The sequence below is a fragment of the Paramisgurnus dabryanus genome, chromosome 11, assembly GCF_030506205.2.
Source record: "Paramisgurnus dabryanus chromosome 11, PD_genome_1.1, whole genome shotgun sequence".
NCBI lineage: Eukaryota > Metazoa > Chordata > Actinopteri > Cypriniformes > Cobitidae > Paramisgurnus > Paramisgurnus dabryanus.
The window spans coordinates 14,270,033-14,290,352 of record NC_133347.1 but is presented as its reverse complement, the minus strand read 5'-3'; the positions used below and the strand labels follow the sequence as shown (position 1 = coordinate 14,290,352).

At 37.9% G+C, this 20,320-nt stretch overlaps 3 protein-coding genes across 3 annotated transcripts; 1 reads left to right on the top strand and 2 right to left on the bottom strand.

The window, feature by feature from the left end:
- The first annotated feature begins 286 nt into the window (after positions 1-286).
- gpr173 (G protein-coupled receptor 173) lies at positions 287-10,815 on the top strand. Its single transcript, XM_065246952.1, has 2 exons — positions 287-1,366; positions 6,047-10,815. The coding sequence occupies exon 2, from the start codon at positions 6,290-6,292 to the stop codon at positions 7,451-7,453; it is 1,164 nt and encodes a 387-aa protein (XP_065103024.1). The 5' UTR covers positions 287-1,366; positions 6,047-6,289; the 3' UTR covers positions 7,454-10,815.
- A 2,130-nt stretch (positions 10,816-12,945) lies between these two features.
- suv39h1a (SUV39H1 histone lysine methyltransferase a) lies at positions 12,946-15,831 on the bottom strand. Its single transcript, XM_065247919.1, has 6 exons — positions 15,753-15,831; positions 14,905-15,050; positions 13,941-14,600; positions 13,639-13,785; positions 13,394-13,523; positions 12,946-13,249 (listed from the first exon to the last, which is right to left on the bottom strand). Exons 1-6 carry the CDS (start codon positions 15,769-15,771, stop codon positions 13,116-13,118), a joined length of 1,236 nt encoding a protein of 411 aa, XP_065103991.1. The 5' UTR covers positions 15,772-15,831; the 3' UTR covers positions 12,946-13,115.
- Positions 15,832-16,235: 404 nt separating this feature from the next.
- On the bottom strand, positions 16,236-18,533 carry LOC135730022 (organic solute transporter subunit alpha). Its single transcript, XM_065247918.2, has 6 exons — positions 18,434-18,533; positions 18,282-18,355; positions 18,017-18,172; positions 17,802-17,913; positions 17,275-17,527; positions 16,236-17,194 (listed from the first exon to the last, which is right to left on the bottom strand). The coding sequence occupies exons 1-6, from the start codon at positions 18,515-18,517 to the stop codon at positions 16,764-16,766; spliced, it is 1,110 nt and encodes a 369-aa protein (XP_065103990.2). The 5' UTR covers positions 18,518-18,533; the 3' UTR covers positions 16,236-16,763.
- Positions 18,534-20,320: the final 1,787 nt, after the last annotated feature.

The following is a 20,320-nucleotide window of genomic DNA, read 5'->3' as shown; positions in this document are numbered from 1 at the left end:
AGGCTACACATTTTTTTTTATCAGTGCGAGTTCCCTGATCAAACCCACGACCTTTGTGTTGGAAACGCAATGCTTTACTAATTACCATATTATTTAATTGTAGGCTATATTTAAAAATATCATTTATCCATCGTTAATGTATTATTATCATTATTATTACATTGTTATTAATTTTTAAAAACATTGTCTATTTAAATGTTTGTTGTATAATATGTGCCATCCTTCATACACTTCTGTCCAATGCACATTACTATGATATTCAGAAGAAGCATCAATGAGGCTGCCGAAAAATCCCGAGACGTTTCCGGAGGTATCCGATCCAGGGATAACTGAGGCAGAGCGCAGAGACGGGCGCCGCTATTTCCAATTGACCATCGCGGAGGAACCTATTTAATTTTGTTCGTTTTTCGATTAACATTCTCATTTCAATGATGGCACCGGGATACTGACAGTCATGGTGATTTCCCGAGCAAAGGATCGGGTCTGATTGCCATGTGTGATCCATCTATTTTTGCGCCTTGCATCACAGACCGTACCAGGCTTATGCATTTTAAATATATAGGGCGCTTACATGTACACAGTACATGTCTACACACAGAATGACTTTGTTGATGCCATTGGATATACCGAGCGATGATGCTTGATGAATCGGACTTATTCGCGTCGAAGATAAGATGTGTATCGATGTGGCGTGGGAGAAAATGTCTTAGGCTCCAGTCGAGATTTCAGCAAGAAAATGAAGATGGGGAAGAAGCGTCTTGTCCTGTAGCTCAGTAGCGGATGCCAATCGTCATTTACAAATATACATTTGTGCACAAGATAATGACGCTGATGCCGTGTACTCAGGATTAAACTACACCTGAAGAGCATACGAGTAATACTGCTACGGAACTGCATTTGATTTAGTCACAGTGTGATGGGAATATACTGCTAAGGCTTGGCCTAGCTTTATGGAAACCCCGAAGACATGACATGCACACGAAAAAAGAGGAAACGATATTTTTTGTTTTTTAAAACCTGTATTTATCTTATGCACCAGCTGCTGGCATAAGAAGGTCCGACAAAAGGGTTTTTTCAGTGAAACAGGTCTTGTTTCTTTTTTCCAGACATGATCATTCCCTGTATTTATTAATTAATTAATTAATTAAATTTTTTTTATTCTGTTGTTTGTAAAGGACGTCGAGGTTCATATTGGATTACAATTTGGATTCATGTGCGATTCCTTTAACGGGTCAAAAAACTATTCCACATCTTTTTGTGTATGTTTATGTTTTTATTTTTATTTTTTCAATAATTGCAACAAGCTCCCGTTAAGGCCTACCATCGACACAAGATTCATTGTCTGGAGGAAGATCGAGAATTATAGGTAAGGGTTTCGTCACATTTATGACTCCTGCTCTTTGATGTTTATCAAGGGGGATGCTAATTTCGGCTACTTCATTTACTTAATGCATGCGAGTGCTGACGTCAAATCGTGCATGCTTTTTAAAAACAAAGCATTCATGTCTCTCGGCATGACGCATCCCATGTACTGAAGTGAAATGTAGGCCTGTTTTATGTACTTGTTATTTCTTTGTCCATCATGCAACACGCGCGCGTTCTCGAACACGGACACACACGCGCGCGCGCAATAAAACCGAGTGAAGGAAACGCGGTAGTTCTTTATAACTATCAATAATAATACCCATGCAGGCCACAGTGGCCAGCAGGTTACATCTACAAAAAATAACGAAACACTCTGACTGGTACTGTCGTACGCGCTCTTCTCGTGTCCATACAGGTCATTTGGACCTTTGGCTATTTAGAGCATCACATTGGTTGAGCATGTCACGTCATTATACCTAAGAAATAAATTATGTTTACTTCTTTCGTGTGCTTAAACGTCGCAAACCGGACAACGCAAACGCCGTTAAAATGCTGCACTTCACTAAACGATTAATGTATTTCACCATGGCGCATCACCAGCGCAACTCAGTCCAACACAAATAAAGATACGGAGAAAGCATTTTATAAAAAGCTAGCCATGAACGACGGGATCACATTGTTCCCTTTATCGTATCAAAACGAAAGGTGTGGGAGAGTCGAAATGATTCAGGCGCGTTTGGTTGGTGAATTCCGCGTCGCCTCCTCCCACCGAGACTACGGTAGCGATATCCAGTGCTGTTGCTATCCAGCCTTCTACCTCCAACCAACTCCCTTTACATCTGACTCCTCCCAATGAGATCCGAGGCCTGCTATTTATTAATGTGAGATATTTAATTTGTAAGAGCCTCAGGAGGCAAATATTACAGAAGCATAATATCTAATGGGATAATTGCAACCCAAGAAATAAGTGTAGCCGAATGTATATCAGGGAAAATCATTCAATTGTATTTTTTTAATCTGATATTGACTCGTATCAGAGGCACGTATACAATTACTTAATAAAGTATCAGGTGAAGGACTGTCAATTCTGTTTCACTGAGTGAAACTTTTCAATCGTCCCCAAGATAGCTTAAAAAAATAAAAGTAGGTGAACTTTCACTTATGTAGGTTGACACAAATGACAGTGCCGGATCTGACACATCCAAAAAGTGCCACACATTTGCGTAGCTCCGTATTTTACAGGGTAAAAATGCATGGCCATTTAGTCTGGGAAAGCAAAAATGACAAATTTCCGTGCTTATCATAGAAACTGACATTGAAAGGACTACGAAAATGTTAATACTCCCCCATTAAAAAATTGCGTCATTAAATTGCGTGTACCTTTTCTTTTAAATAAAAAGTGTGGCATATTGAAATTCTGACGACTATTCTTGTTTTTGATCCTTTTTACATTGAAGTACAGGTATATTGATTTAAATTATTATGTATGTGAATAATAATCTATAGTTTTCCTATGTGTCTTATTTCTAATCAGATTTTTATTCTTTTTGTTCTGGTAACTTATATCTCTCCATATCCTTTAAAAAGGTAATCAACAATATCAATTTTTGAAGCTGAATCGCAGTGAGCCTGCCATTTCGAAACACACCAATGTAAAGCGTTACAATTTGTAAGCAGTTACAACAGGTTGTCACTGTAAACACATGCTGCAGTAAAACTACGTTTCAAGTTCTTGAATAACATGACAAAACATTCACTTTTATCTCTTCTGGCAGATTATATATCATGAGTGACACTTTCCTTCCCACCTCAACAAATCTGAGTTGCATTCAGGCTTACAAAGACACATCCACTGCACGAGGCAGAAGGCCCCTGTAACCTAGCAACAAGCAGCTGTAATTGCTGTGACACAAGTGAATTAGTGTTTCTGCTCTAAAACAATGGGTTGGCGCAGTTCTGTCTCCTGTTGGACTAAGGTGCTCAAGTGATTTTGTCATCAGCCAGGGCCTATTTGTATAGCTATATTTCTGTACCAGAGGCTGTCTGCCATTGAAGTGTATCTCAGATGGCTCTTTAAGTGCTGCCAATAACACCACAGTAGGTATAGGTACAGTACACACCTGAATTCACATTGAGAGAGTTGGATAATGCTATGACACAGCAAGGGATAAGTGTCTGCTTGGCAAATATAACACAACACAGATTAGAAAGTGTTTTCCTCAACTGCCTCTTTTAATACCCCCTACCCCGAAAACCCACTCCACATGCCCATACTTAACACATTAAAAGTGATGTACTGTATAGCAACAATGAGGTAATTACCATGAAAGTCTTGCTGGCATGTCATGTAGGGTGTGATAGCTGATCTTCTCAGTACTAATGGGAAATCAAACGATGGTTGACCAGATGTTCTGCTTATCATATTCAGGAGGTTGATTGATCCATTGAAAGTTCCCTAAAAAATGAAAGGGAGGTTGGTGGTGAGGTCAAGCATCACAGTTGAAAGAGTAGTACACTTCCATATTGTACTTAAAGTGCTTTATTTTCACACACTAAATTACATAATTAATATAATAAAAATTCTTCTTTAGTACTTTTTAAAGATAATCTAAGAACATCTAAGTTTACTTCTTTGTGCTATTTTGAGACACCATGAATACGAACTAAAATGTACATTATTAGTGTATAAAGTACAAAATTAGTCTGCGAAAATAAAGCACTTTAAGCACGTTATGGAAGTGTAGTCCACCTACTTTTTACCTGGGATGTCTACTACTGTAACTTATATGGTTGGGGGTAGTGTTGAATAGCTATATTGCTAAACTTAAACACTTATAGAAGTCGTCTGGCCAATAAGATCATATCTTACCAAAATGTTCTTCACCGAAATGTTTAATATGTTCAAAGTTCTTTAGCAAAAGGTTAAAAATATCTTGAAATTCAGAAGTTAATTCAACAACCGCTTTGACTTTGTTCAAACGAGTAAAGGCGTCGTCAGAATGAGATAACTTAACTTACTAATCAAACCGGTGAGATCGCGCGTCTGCATCCCTTGTTTAGTACTAATAGTATGCGAATTTGAATGCAGGGTTTCTAAACGACCAATTAAAAGAACCGAGTCTAAAGAGTCATTTGTTATGAATCGAATTGATCGCACATTTTCTTATTGCGCTTAGGTCGCGAGCACAACTGGATAGAAAAACGTATTTCCTAGCATTATTATGACTGTAAAACGTATCCTATGTTTAAACTCACATTTACACATCGTGTAAATTGGGGCACTTTGAGAAGCGTGAAAGACACAATCTAACTTAACGTTACCTGAACTTACCCTATTTTGTGCACGTAACACTAGCATAACCGTCCGAGATAGAAACGACATCATTTTATACATTTCATGACGTTAAAACAAGCTATATCACCTACGACAGTTCATAGCAAAACTTTACTTCGGTACCTTCTTTCAAAATTAAACAAAAAAGCATCTGAAATTAGTTTCTTGCTCATTTTGCAAGGTGGTGAATCAAACTGAAGAAGACCGCGTCACCGCATTATCTCAATACTCAAATCTGATTGGCTACTATTTATATGTGTTTTTTTATCTTAGATATAATTTTTTTATTATTGTTATTAATTTATAAGAATGGAGGCATGGAAATTGCTGCAATACTCCAATGGTTAAAAATACATTAAAAATACAATATATGCAGCTGTATCATTGGGGCAGTTTCCCTAGACTAGTCCCCCAGCCTAAAATGCACGTCTGAGCTGCTTTTTATTTTAAAACATCTTACACTGACATATCTGAACATATATCAGTGCCATTGTTTTGTTTCAAGATGCACACCAGACCAGTAAACGTTTGTTTGTAAAAACTACTTAAATGTCCAAATATAACTAAGGCCTAGTGCTGGATTGATATAAACCCTGTCTGGGAAATTTCCCCTATATGACGAAAGGTGCTGTAAGCATTTTTTAATAACACACATAAAATATCTCTGTGAAAGCCTTAACCAAATCTGGCCCATTATTGTAGCAATTTATAGCTAATGTATTTTTTGGTCAATCATGTTGTGTGTTAACATCCCTCCATGTGATCTGATGCAAGATTAAGAGTTAAGAGTTTAGGCTGTCTGTCCGTGCTGAATATCAGCCTAAGGAAGGTGGGTTAGATTTAACCGCCAGTCCTCCTAAATTGGCAAAGCTGTTTTTTCTTGGTAGCATCTGAAAGCTGTTAACCCCCCCTGAAAACCAGCATGCTAAACCAGCTAAAACCAGGCTGGGAGACCAGCTTTAAAAAAAGCTTTTTTAAAAGCCTAGGCTGGTTTTAGCTGTTTCTCTCAACAGGCAGGAATAGTACTTTCTGAAAAATGAAACGTTTATAGTAACTAAAATGTATTTTCGTTTAGGACCAGTAGTTTATGGATTTTTTCCCTGTTTAAAGGCTTTTTCCCCCACATAAACAACCATTCTTCTCAATGATTCAACAGTTCAACATCTTTTTATTTGTGAGAAAAAGCAGCACTGATAAAAAGCTGTATTGGTTTGTGCTACCTCACACTTTCTGACCTAAAATCTTTTTTACCAACACATTCTACACTTTTCCCAAATGTCAGTTAAGTTGTTTTTGTAGCCTGTAAGGAAGAAAAACAGTAACACATGTTCTGATCTTCATTTATAGGGGTGAAGGCCAATAGAGGTTGCAAGTTTGAAGGGGAGTTCCAAAGCGAATCGTGCAAAATGGGGCAATGCAAATCAAGCTTCTCTCGTTCCGTTTGAGACAACAACGACAGGCAACCACGAGGACGGACGACAGCTCAGCCGGTGGTGGCGGAGGTGGAGGTGGGAGTGGAGGAAGTGGGGGTAAAGGAGGAGTCGGTTTCGGAGGAGAAGGAGGGGTTGTGCGATCAGAGCAGCAAAAGGGATGGCCAACGGAAACGCAAGCAGCGATGGGCCTGGGAACCCCTTGGCAGCCGTCGTGTCTACTACAGGTGGCATGATGGGTGGTGCGCCCTCCTCAGCTGTTTCCACCTACGTTAAACTTGTCCTTCTGGGGTTGATCATCTGCATCAGCCTGGTGGGTAACTTAGTGGTGTCTTTGCTGGTGTTACGGGACAGAGCCCTCCACAAGGCACCCTACTACTTTCTCTTGGACCTCTGCCTTGCAGACACTATTCGCTCGGCGGTGTGTTTTCCCTTCGTGCTGGTGTCCATCAAGAACGGCTCAGCCTGGACTTACAGCGTCCTCAGCTGCAAGGTGGTGGCCTTCATGGCTGTACTTTTTTGCTTCCATGCTGCCTTCATGCTGTTCTGCATTAGCGTCACGCGTTACATGGCCATCGCCCACCACCGGTTCTACTCTAAGCGAATGACCTTCTGGACCTGTGTCGCGGTGGTATGTATGGTCTGGACATTGTCGGTGGCCATGGCTTTCCCACCTGTCTTTGACGTGGGCACCTACAAGTTTATCCGTGAGGAGGACCAGTGCATCTTTGAACATCGCTACTTCAAGGCCAATGATACGTTAGGGTTTATGTTGATGCTGGCTGTGTTAATCCTGGCCACTCATGTGGTCTACATGAAGCTCCTGCTGTTTGAATACAAGCACCGAAAGATGAAGCCGGTCCAGATGGTTCCAGCCATCAGCCAAAACTGGACCTTTCACGGGCCTGGAGCCACAGGCCAGGCGGCCGCAAACTGGATAGCGGGGTTCGGGCGTGGTCCGATGCCGCCTACTTTATTGGGCATCAGGCAGAACTTGCACAACCAGAACAGACGCCTGCTAGGCATGGAGGAGTTTAAGGCTGAGAAGCAGCTCGGCAGGATGTTTTATGTCATCACCTTGTTTTTTCTGGTGCTCTGGTCCCCGTACATCGTGGCCTGTTACTGGCGGGTCTTCGTGAAGGCATGCACCATCCCGCACCGATACCTGTCCACCACCGTGTGGATGAGTTTTGCCCAGGCGGGTGTGAATCCCATCATCTGCTTTTTCCTCAACAAAGACCTGAAGAAGGGCCTGCTGGCCCACCTGCCTCCCTGTTGTAGAACTCGACCTCAACTGCCCCGTGAGCCTTACTGTGTAATGTGAAGATGAGTGTTCATTCATATTGTCATTTTTTTCCATTCTTTCTCTTCTGGATGACTGGCGAGCGGACACCAAGGGGAAAGGGAATAAGAGGTGAGAAGATGAGGGAACTTTAAGAGCTGTTGTGGCCTTTGATTCAGTTTCAGATGCTTTAAAAGAGTGGATGTCATGAAACAGCATCTACTGTTACCTTATTAGTGGTTTTAAAGGGGAATGGGTTCTACACTAATGTGTGCTATGATGGTAAATCAACTCAAAACAGGTTTGAATTGCCATTGGGCTGCATTAGAGTGGTAAAAAACCACGACAAGTCAAGCAGATCTGAAATAAACAAAACTGGTATATTTTATGGTGAATGTATGAAAGCTAAATCAAATGGCATCTTATGATCGATTCCAACAAACATTAACATTCGGCTAAGTATATTGATGGCCAGGAATACAAAGATTTGCAAAAATATTATTCATGACTTGTGAACAGCTGCACTCTTGGCAGAGTAATTTGCATTATTTGAAGTAATGATTCAAATACTCAATGTGCATGTATATTACCTTATCCTTAAGGGTAAACAAACTTGAGATTAAAATATATTTAAGAATGCGTGCCAAGAGACAAGCATAAGCCACTAGGAATAATAATGAATGGAGGTTGACAAAATGACAAAGTTCCTACAATTTATGCTAATTGGTTGGGCTGAATCCTTTCTGATGCTCATAGAATAAAACATATGTATAAAAGCAAGAGAGAAGCATTGAGAACAAATAATGTTTTTCCTCTACAAGTTAATTCAAAGGTTATAGAGACTAAAAGAGCTGACTGAAAATATAAATCTGTGTGAATAAATGCCTGTTCGGGTTTGTAGGCGCTTTTTTCCCTGAGGGAATTTAATGAAATTTTTGCTGTAATTTATTGTTTATTTATTTCTCTCTCTCTCTTATTCTCAGATATGTTTACCTGTTGATTTTTGCTGAAAATATTTCATAGCATTGCACAAAATACACTTATAATTTCTATTATTGAATATGTGGTATTCAGACCAAGAAAAGGTATTTTACTGTAAGTGTTGACACCGAGCAGCCATGACTTAGATTTTAGGGAGATCAGGAAAAAGTAAATACAGTATAGTGACCAGTTAATGATGTAATTCGGTTAAATCAACCAATTATTTTTTCCTTCCAAATGATTGCACAGAAAATGTTGTACAGAAGTGACTTAGTTATTGATTCTTGAATTACTTGAATGGAAGTTTGCATATTGGATCGATATAAAATTGAAACTTTTTTTGCTTTGTGATGATTTTAATGTGTATCTTAGTAATCAATTTTACCTTTATTAATTTTGATGTAATTGACAGGCAGGTTGCAGTCGAGGTATTTCATTGTATTTAAAGTGTATTACGGATTAATGAATGGATTTCCTGCATTGGACTCTTAACGTGTAATTTGGCCTCCTGTTCACCTTTCAAATCAGAAATCTAATTCTAAAATTAAATTATTGTAATCTTAAAATATGAATGTGTTTGAGATTAGAAAAAGTAAGATGTTAGAGGAATGTTTAGATTTACTCCATAAAGTAAATACTTTTATTAAGAGCTAATAAGTTCTGAAATGGGTTCCTGTGTCAAATACATTTTTTCCATTAATACTTTGCACACAACTTGCACGCAGCTCATTAATCAGTGACATGACTTTTCTGGCAAATTGTGACTTAAATCGAAATGCTGAACTATTGCAGACAGGACATAGAGATTGTAATATTTCTGCGAATGTTAAAGGGGGAAAACCCTACGACATCTCTCTGTAAGGTAGGCATTGGATAGGTTGGCGTGATTAAACTTTGTTTTTTAAGCCCTTCAGTGCTAGAACAAAGAAATAAATGACAACAGAAAAGACAAATAATTTTCTGCATTTTATGCCTTACTCCATTATCAAGGTTTAATGTTACCAATGCAAGAATGATTTGAAAGCTGTATGCTTCAATAGACACCAATCAATCATAAAAAAAAAAACATATGCTGGGGAAAACACAACACTGTGTATTTGTGGATTATCAGAGGACACGTATCGCTCCCCTTCAAAAGCCTACAAGTTGCAGGTGAGAAGGCGCCAGCATCAGCTGCATTACTGATAACACATTTGCAAATCGTGGGCACACTGGAGTGTACATTTCTGCTCAGTTCTCTGGAGAGACTTGAATTTAACAGAAGAAAATAAACGTAACACAGAGAGACAAAATTAAATTGATTTTCTGTTTAAGTCAAAGGAACTTCTTGGATTCATAAGGATTTCTTCAAGACTTTTTCTTCTTGTCTTTTGGGGAAGGGGTTGTTGGGGATGGGGGGACAGTTTATGAATGAAGATTTGAGCTATTGTGTATTCATCTGTGAATAGGAAATTGCTTGGGCTGGTGTTGGGTGGAAAGGATGTGATTTTGTAATGAGCAAAAATGCCTGGTAGAACATTTTTAGTTGCTTCAGGCATCTTATCTTTTGTAAAATAACTGTGAACCTCTGTGTAATTCATGTGTATTATATGGACAACGCACTAACTTTGAATGGAGTGGAGTGAAGGGCGAGGTTACGACCTTTGATCATCATCTTTTTATCACGCATGTGTGTGTGTGTGTGTGAGTGTTTATGCGGCGTGTGAATGTGTGGTTGGCACCGCGTGCTTAGAGCAAGCAAAGGTGAAAGGTGAACCACTCCTGTAGTTGATCAACTAAATATGATACAGGTTGTTTCTGACAATACAAAGTTGTAATATTCAACATGGAAAGATCTTGCTGTGGTTCAAATTATTTATCATAAAAATGGTTGCTCTTATCACAATAAAACAACCAGGAATGAATATGATCACTTGTAAGCATTTGGGCCATGTTTTCTTTTTAAACAATTAAAAGTTTTTGAACAAAAATCTTATACATATTTTAGTTTAAAGAAGTATTTTGCTGTGCAGACTAATTATTCATAAAGTCTGACTTGATCGCAAAATCCTATTTTATTTCAATTAATTGGCAATATGATATATGAACTTGAATGGCAGCATAATTTAATCAGCTCAGCTCATAACTCTATTAAATGGATTTAAAAACTCATAAAAGAACAATGACAAGCCACACTTACTCATACAGCTAACTATTACAAGAGCAATAGACAGCGTATATCCATCAAATATTCATGCGGTTGAGGTTTAGTTGAGCAACTCGGGAGTTGTTTATTTGTGAATGCATGATGTATGAAGGGGGACAAAAGAAAAACTGAAAATACCGAGAAAGAAAATGTGAGTCAGCTTTCAGATTCAGAAATCTTGATCTGTAAATCAACAGATTTCTTTCCAACATGACAATAAAAGTTTACTTTTGTTGGATTATTGAGTGTTAATTTGCTGTAATGTGCATTTCCATGAACACAGAATGATTCACAAGATTTATTGCAACATATCGTCACCTTCCTAAACTAATTGTCATTTTTTCAGGTTTCTCAGAAAACACAAATAAATGGAACTAACTTTAGAGGTTGAGTAGATTTGTGTTCTTCTTGATGCAGCTGCCATTAAGAAAAGCTTGTAAAGTCTCAATGTCTTTTCACTTAAATAAAATAAAACAGCACATTTTTGTCAAAAATGACTTAGGCAATTAGTTTAAGAAGGTGATGATATTAAACATTTGTTGTTTTTTATGCTAAAACTATAACTTCTCAAAGCTCTCTTGCAAAAACGTTTTACAAAAATAAAAAAATTAGGTTTTGCTTGAGAAAAAATAATCTCAGAATTTATCAATGCTTGAGTAAGCAAATTATTTAGTCAACAATATTCATTTTGGTGTCATTCTTATTCTGCCCTCCTGTTTCTAACTTATTTCATTGTGTAGTTTGGCACATTCCAGACATCTGCAACACGCCACAGGTTGACACACTTTTATTACACTTGGATTGACCTTTGACCTTAATCTACTTTAGCATATGGCTGCTGGTCTGCACTGCAGGATGACTACATGAGTCAGCACAAATCTAGAGAGAGAGATGCAAATGTTTGACTCTGTAAATCAAAATCTAAAATTTGCCCCAAAAATGCTAATAAAAATAATGAAAAACAATATGAGAAAAATTACCTATAGGAAAAGGACGATTTTGAACATCAGAAAATGTGTGACATTGATCATATAAACTTTCTTATATACAGAAGGTCAGATGGGCCTATGATGCTCCATTAAATATTTTTTTATATAACAGATAACATAGATTATCAGGTTTTGCACCAAAATGTCCATAAGAGCCTGAATTAATACTTTCATGTAAGCAAAAGCTATTTAACTAGAAAAAAAGCATCATTTTCAAAGCTATAATGATTTTAACATCATACAAGAAAACATTTTACCATGTAGATGCAATTTTAAATCTGACATCATCTGGTGGGTACAAGAATGCTAAATATCAAAATGGGCATTTTATTAGTAAACATTGTAAATATTGAACCATGCTTCCTCGATGTGACTTCGTCAACCTCAATTATTGTAATGTGAATTTATAGAGTTAAAGGGACACTTCACCCATTTGCATTAAGTTAGAATAGTTAGAACCCCAGTCATGTTTTTGAATGGTCATGCATCATTTTCTCAGTTGCCCCTGAGACAGGAGAAATACAGATTTCAGTGTTGCACTTCCTTCTTTCAATGATGTAAAAATCATCATTTTGCATCATTGAAAGCAGGAAGTCCAATATCTTTGTTTAGGGGGTGATACAAACACCCCTTTTCTCGGTCAATTATAGGCACCAAATTCAAAATGAATGTTACATTTCGACTACAAATATGACACACTTTCATTAAAGACTAATGTTTCTACGGGTGAAATGCTCCTTTAAACTGTAAAGTGATTAGCTGGATATGGTTAGATGCTCAGACCATATGTGAGTGTGAGGTAAACTGAATAATGTTTCCCAGTCTGCACTTATTGAGGTTTGATTCAGGTCAGAAATCTAGCAAGGACATCTTTATATGTACCAGAGCCTTTTACCAATATTCATAAAGGTTGACAAATCAGACACTTCAGTTGTAATGGCCACAAATCAATGTGTCAGTTTTTGCCACCTGATTTAGGTTTATTCACTATAGATGATTTTGACTTTTAGTGGACAGTGTACAGTAGCAGTTTACAATTTTGCTATTTACCAATGCATATGTTAAAACTTTTTATGTCGCTACGAAAAAGGCGCTATTGAAGTTAAAATGAAACTGACTTGAAATGAAAACTGAGATGTGAAAATATGAATACAATAGCACCATCTGCTGGCAAATCCAAATATATTCTTGCAGTGAAAGTCAATAGCCCACAGAGTGTTAAAGTTTATATTCACTGTAATTAAATTAATAAAAAATAATAACATGAAAAAAGGAACTAGACATCAAAAATATGCTGAAATAAAAAATGTAGTTATGTGAAAACATTTATTGAAGCAAAGTTCATAGGAATGCAGTTTAAATGTCCACCATAGGTTTAAATAAATAGGTTTAAAACTAGCATGATGTAATTATATTCAAGGAATAATAAAAGCAGCATATAAAAGCACAAATTAAAACATACAAAATTTAAATTTCAAGAAACTTGAGTTTAAAAGCTTGCCACGGCATGTGTGCTTATGTGCAAGTCCCATTCTCTGTGTGGGGGAAATTAAAACAAATACTTCCTGCAATTCTTCATCCCACACTTGCACTCCATATGGACCCTTTTGATAGGTGATCCTTCATATCCTGCCCGACTTAAGTCCAAGTCCATTTTTGAGCTCTCTGCATCTATTGGATCAACTGCAACAATCACAAAAGACGTGTAAATTGCATATTTGCAATGTTAATACATAAGCAGAGATTTGTTCAATATTTTGATAAATGTCCACTTTCCATGAATTATTATTATTAAACAAAAGAATAAAAAAAAGTCTTTGTTCATACTTGTCATCTTGTAGTCAAAGGTGAGCTCCTCTCCAGCTTTGATACCTCTTTTGGCAAAGAATGCGATTCTGGGCAGTCGCTCATCCAAGATGTCGATAAATACATTATACACCTGCAAGTTTGGATCACACTGTAAAAGCAAAGATAAACATATATATAAAAATATATTAAAATCATGGTTTTGTTGTTGCTTAATAAACTTCAATTTGTAAGAATCCACTCCAAATATTTAATGTAGTGCTCACGCTGTGGTTGACAAAATGAGAAATGTTTCCATAATGAGCTGCATCAAGGGTGTAGACATCATCTACAAAGTCCAGATCAAACAGATAGGTGACGCCCTGTTTATCATACACAACCCCTCTTCTCTCAGCCTCCTCTGTTGTGATGACCTGATGCAACAAACAGCTGACAGCAGGTTAGTACTAATGCAATGCAATAATGCATAGTTGCATAATAAAAGTTGTTGACCCTAATAATAGATTGGATTTTAACAAGTAACCAAAAACTATTCAAAAAATACTTACAACCAAGTTAACTTGCTTACCTCTCCAAGATACTCCATAACAAAGGCGTTTTTAAAAATTCTCTGCAGTGTCCGAACACCCCAGCCTCTACCATTGGCAGTTTTGAAGATGCACAGATCATATTGTATGCCTCTTTGCACAACCCTGTTCCCGCAATCCGGCCCACATCGACAATTGGCGTTACACTCGTAGATCGGTACACCCGGCCTCACTTTCACCTGCCCGCTGTCATTATATGCTCTGCGATGACTCAACAGCCCCGGACAGCAACCATTCACAGGGTGAGATGTACAATCATCACACGCACAACCCATTTTCACTGTGTTGACCTCCACCCCTCTGCCAAACTTATTGGCATTAATGTAGGTGAAGTCCCTAGGAGGTCCACCCAGGTCGACATCATTACAGACAAATATGCGGCCCTTTTGTTTGCAGGTCTGGTTCATGAGGTCCTCCCATTTCTGAAGCTGTATGCGCTGTTTGGCCTTCTGGGTGAGGAAAGAGGAAATAGAGGGACTTAAAGAGTCTGGATCGAGGGGCTGGTTGGCCTGAAGCAGAGCCGCCCTCATGTCTTGTCGGAACCGGCGCAAGAGTTTGGGGCATCTTAGGTTTTTACGAGGCTCCCATGTGTTTTCTGACTCTGTGTAGCCCTTCCACTTCACCAGAAAGAACTCTTGAGTCTAAACAGAAACAATTTGAAATCAAAACTGTTTTTTTGGCTTTTAGTATGTATTAAGGATAACTGTAAACTAGTGTGCTCCAAAACATTGATAAAATTATGAGGTCACAGGTTGTACAGAGTAGTGCAGGGTTCTGGCTAGAGGGTATACAGCTACGGCCAAATCTCGGAGATGTTGGGTTTAGGGTTAGGATTAGGACGAAAACAGAACTCATCCGGTGAAATTTCATGAGATTTGGCTGTAGCTTTATTCCTTCTACCCATAACCGTTCTGCAGGTCATGCATAAGTAAAGCAATAACTTACCTTACGTTTTTTATAGTTACACAGATACTCCACCTCATAGTCATTGACGTTCTCTTTACTCACGCCCAAATGACTGCATAGTAGCCTCTCTCTGCGGCACAGAGTCTGAAGGTCTTCCCATGAAAGTTTACAAGACACCCTGCAATCTTAAAGGGGACATATCATGAAAATGTGACTTTTTTCATGTTTAAGTGCTATAATTGGGTCACCAGTGCTTTTATCAACCTAGTCTTTGAAATTTGCCTCCCCTGGTGATGTCGGAAGGGGATCATACCGCCCCTTAATCGATACTATCCAACCACAAGACTGCCATTTAGTGCAGAGATCAGCTCATTTGCATGTTAAAGGACACACCCAAAACAGCACATTTTTGCTCACACCTACAAAGTGGCAATTTTAACATGTTATAATAAATTATCTATATGAAATCTTTAAAAATGAAATGTCCCCTTAAAATCAACTGTAAGGGCCTCTATGTTGTCTATGTCTTAAAGAAAATATAACTTACGATCTTACGCCAGGTAAACCAGCTGTCCAGTAAAGCAAATTATAGCAGTAACATCACCCAAGTATGCATTTATATTCATTAAATCTGCATGTTGATCGACCCTACTGAAAAAAAACAGCTAAAACCAGCATAAGATTGCAAGCTGGTTTTTGCTGGTCTCCAAACTTGGATTTAGCTGCCACCTTAAACCAGCGACCAGTTTATGCTGGTCTTAGCTGGATTTTTCATTAGAAAAATAACACTTCTCTACGTAAACGAGTCTATACTTTACCCAAATGAAATGTACTTCATTTTAACCACACTGTTCGACGCTTTTTAAAGAAAGTGCAAGAAAATCTACCTTTCAAATTTGGCGCCATGTTCACCTGCCTCACGGCTGCACGCTGAGCTTCCTGCCACCAGAACAGCACGCGACGCCATTCACGAGGCTGATTGGTCGAGGTGTAGCTGGGACACGAGTATTAAACGCTGATTGGTCAATCTCGCTGACCGAGCATGAGTCATTTTTTTCCGTAAATATATATTAAATCATATCTTTTTAATAACTTGCTTAATAGTAAGTGGTTTTATACTTTTTAAATAAAAAAAATAAGACATCAAATACCAAAAACACATGAACAACAGGTATTACTCACATAGGTTACCAGAGAAGAAAGAATAAAAAGAGAAAATAGGATGAGTCATTTTGATAAATGTCAAAGGTGTGAAATATTAGATGTCAAATACTGATATTTTATTGGAAAAACAAATGCACATTGGAAAATCTTAGACATACTTTATTTTTATTTCATATGAATAAGTGCACATGAAAAAAGAGACACACTTTACTTTGTATATGAATAAGAAATTAACATATACAAATATTTAGCTTTAGCAAACATATGGAAATAATTCATGTGTATGTGTAAGAATTGAATAAAATGTAAACATCCCGTATAACAATTTAAAGTTCATGTAAAAAATCCCAATCTACCTGAATTCAGCCTATGTAACATTCATTTTTGGTGCATATTTATGCTATATGTTTTGGTAAACAAAAATAAATTATTTTTCCTTTATTTTAATTTGCTATTAATATAAACATGCACAAAGGGAAATTATTTCTTTATATAGGCTATTGTCTTTAGATCTTAATTATATTTAATCATTTTCTTCATTAAACATTAGTGCAGAGATGCTAGTTATTTTGGTTTGGGTGTGTCGACCTTGTTGAAGCCATTGTGTGAACAAAGTATCACATGTGTCACTACATTCAAACATCAAAGTCTCAAAGCAAGAGTTAAAATGTGTTTTTAATCTCTTGGGCCTCAGTGAAGTCATTTATAAAGTGCTGCAAGTCTCTCTCTTTCTGTTATACAATAGTAGCATCTGCATTGTCAGTATGGTTAATCTCAGCTCTCACAGTATTTGTTGGAAGCTCCACTCTTGTGGAGTCTTCAGGTGGTTTGGTATGAACCTTATGTGTGCTTGCGGCAGTTTGTAGTGTGTGCTGTAAGGGAAAAGAAAATGGGAAATGGCCCAGTGGAGCATGCTCAATTTTACAGAGGCTATCTTCTTCACTGTCACTGTTGTATCCAATGTTTGAATAGCATGGCTCATCCTCTTGACCCGACAGCTGCACAGCACATGATAGCTCTTCCTCTGTCTGAATCGCTTTTTCACTGAGAACTCTTACGACCATTTCATCCTCCTCCTCATGAAACGGTTCGACTTTCCGGAACGTTTGATGTGCAAATAGGCTGATGCAGAACATCTCCACAATAATAGCATAGTGGTAAATTACTTTGAAAAAGAGAAAATAACCGTTATTTAGTTTGAATTGTTATATGCAACTCAGAGTCAAAACAAACGCTTGCACTTACATTGAGATCGAAAGATGTCAGAGAATGGAGGTGTGCAGGGAATAACTCTTAGTGCACCCATCGTCTCCAAAATTCCACTTTGTAATCCACAAAGAACCAGGATAATAATGATGCAAATAAACTTGGCTCGAATGCCATATCCAGGCAATGCCTCTTTTGTTGCTTTGTAAAAAAGCAGGTAGCCATAAAATGATAGAAATGTAGAAACAGCAATGATGGCATTGATATACAAGTTGGGGTTGGCCGAATTCACCTGTGAGAAACAGATTATAAAGACAGTTTCATATAATCTGGTTTAAAAAATAAATTTTACATTTAATGCATTTAATACCCTGCATTCAAACCCATGCTCTTCTTATTGCTAGCACAATACTCTAGCAAGGGACCAACAGGAACTTTGTTTTCCTTATACTTTCTCCTTAGAAATTACTTTAAAAAAAATTAAACAGGATAGCTGATTCTAAAGTAGGCCTACAGTAAACAAAAACTATATTAACAATAATGCAGTAAGCAATGATTGGACTCACATCCCCATAGTCATACTGTTCATCTGTCCAGAGAACAAGAGTAAGAAAGAATAGGAGTGTTCTGACCACAGAGAGCTGAAGTACGGCAGCCATCATCCAGCGCACAGTGTTCCTAAAAGAAAATATGTCATAATGTTATAAGAAAGAGTAAGCTCTGTTTATATATGAGCCCCCCTAGAAGAGTGTAAACGACAAGAAATTATGCAATAAAATACTTGTTGATGTTAAAAAGTGGAAGACAGCAGCAACAGCAACATGGGAAGGGGTTTGGAGACACCTGCTCCCCTGCCAGTGCCTCCAGCATCCGGGCCTTCCCCCCAAAGAAGTCCTGGATAAGACCCATGAACTTTAACAGTGTAATGGAGTGATATCTGCAAAGAAACAGAACACCGTCCAAATAGATATGATTTTTGTTTGACTGTCATTTGGGATCGATATTTTGCAATTTAATTTGGATAGTAGAGGTCAAAAGTCACTCACAGTGAAGCGATGAAACTACATAGAGATGAGGAGCGAGGAACGTACAGTGAGACAATAGACGTCATCCCGAAGACCTTGAAACAAGAAAACGTTACCAACGGCTAAATGGAAATATGAAAGAATTTAATGACGTGTGCTGGGTGTTTCTTTACTGGGTATATTCCCAGGATCCACAGGCTGAGACGTCTGCGCTGAGGAGAGGGAACATGACGCAAAAAGAAGCCAATCTCCTCCATAAAAAGAGCAAGCAGCAGAATAGCAAACCCAGCGGGAAGGAGAAACAGCCAAAGATCATTCTTGATCACTACAAATAGAAAAACAAAACCATAGTAACATAAATACAGGCAACATTTGCTTATCATTATTTGCTCTTTATTTTGAAGTATGCTAAGGGATACGATTATAAAATGACCATGCAAGAGGAGAAAAAGATGCACAATTCTGTTTCACAAAGATGTTGAGTTACCAGACACCTTATATCTTCTACACTTGAATGTGATTATAGGTTTAACGTGTTAACCATTGTTAGAAAAGAAGGAGCCTGAAAATAGGAAAACAAATGCTAAAGGTTTTAGAAATGACCAACAAGCATTTCCTATGCTGTTAAGTTTCTTCTGTGTTCTTTCACTGAAAACATGTTTTTATGACACATAGCACAGTTTAATCATTTTCTGAAAATGCTAGAGATTTACATTCAGCATTGGATCAAATCTAAATTATATAAGCAGCGCTTCACACAGACATTATTCGGTTTCATATCTCTAGATTTTTCAATGTGATGTGTTAAATCTGTTACCTTTAAAGAACTCAGATGACAGCGGAATCCCGCCTCCCATGTAAGTGCAGTTGTTCGCCATCCTGCTTATTGTTCAGAGGAGTCCCATTAAACACAAGCAGATCAGAAGTCCTTAGGTGCTGATGAATCAAAATGACTAAAACAGGCACAAATATCTGTCTCCTTCAAAATTATATGTAAAACCTAAAGTTGATACAGGTGGTCAAAGATGCCATCAAAGCAGCCGACTTGGGAAAGACGACAATTGGTTTTCAAATGTTATATCAAAACTACACAATGGTGTCTTGCTTTTGTCTAATGAATGTCTTCCTGGGCTCACATATTAATGATTGACTTAAACAGGTGGGGTGGCAGGTAGAGGGCCAAGTCCATATGCACGTCTAGACAACATCCCACTACTTTACACTAAATATGATTATTTCACGATTATAAAAAACAATCAATGGCAGAGTTCTACAAATTTTACACCGTGAATAATACACTCTAAAAAATGCTGGGTTGTTTCTGTAAACACATTGTTGGGTTGTTTATGCTGGGTCAAAATTCTGGGTTGTTTGGAGTACTTTAAACACACTGTTGGGTTGCTCATGCTGGGTCAAATGAAATGTAGTGGGTAATTTACAAATGAACACCTGGTTGGGTAAATTTGACCCAGCAAATGGTTTATTTTCCTTTCATTGGCCGGCCGTTTCTCAAGGCAGCCTTCACAATGTTTAAAATATTATCATTTAAATATTACCAAATGTAGTTTTAAGAGTTTTTTAGGCGACAATGTATGTGTGTAAAGTTCAAAACTTCGATCGGTTTTTGAAGATAGCGTATATTTAAATATGTGCTCCGACGATGTCGAAGCTTCGAGATCCAGGCAATCACTGGGCGCTCTGCGCTGATGTACCCGTCCAACACAGCCTCACCTCGGCAAGTCATTCTGGAAATCACCGCTGGCTGTGATGTCTCTGTAGTGTTTAGAACGGCGGATTTATTTTATTTCGGGTCTCATAAATCTATTATTTGTTCCTTGCCAAGTTCGAATTAAGTTACATTACTGTAAAGGATGCAAGTTCTGCCATTTTTTGTCGAACTTTCTGGAGGACTCTTCATTTCTTCTGAGGCGAGGTGCACGCCACTCAAAGCGGGCAGTATTTTATGGTAAGTTCATGTCAATTTTTATATTATAAATGTTGTAGTTGTGGTAGGGGCAAGCGCATTGCTATATTAATTCGCTTTTCCACAGATATGGGGG

Coding starts and splice junctions, on each gene's coding strand:
- gpr173 (XM_065246952.1), top strand. CDS start 6,290: ATGGCCAACGGAAACGCAAGCAGCGATGGGCCTGGGAACCCCTTGGCA.
- suv39h1a (XM_065247919.1), bottom strand. Junction 14,601..14,904: donor GTAACTATAAAAAACGTAAG/GTAAGTTATTGC, acceptor GTTTCTGTTTAG/ACTCAAGAGTTCTTTCTGGT. Junction 13,250..13,393: donor CTTTGACTACAAGATGACAA/GTATGAACAAAG, acceptor TGATTGTTGCAG/TTGATCCAATAGATGCAGAG.
- LOC135730022 (XM_065247918.2), bottom strand. CDS start 18,517: ATGGAGGAGATTGGCTTCTTTTTGCGTCATGTTCCCTCTCCTCAGCGC. Junction 18,173..18,281: donor TGTAGTTTCATCGCTTCACT/GTGAGTGACTTT, acceptor GTTTCTTTGCAG/ATATCACTCCATTACACTGT. Junction 17,528..17,801: donor AACAGTATGACTATGGGGAT/GTGAGTCCAATC, acceptor TGTTTCTCACAG/GTGAATTCGGCCAACCCCAA.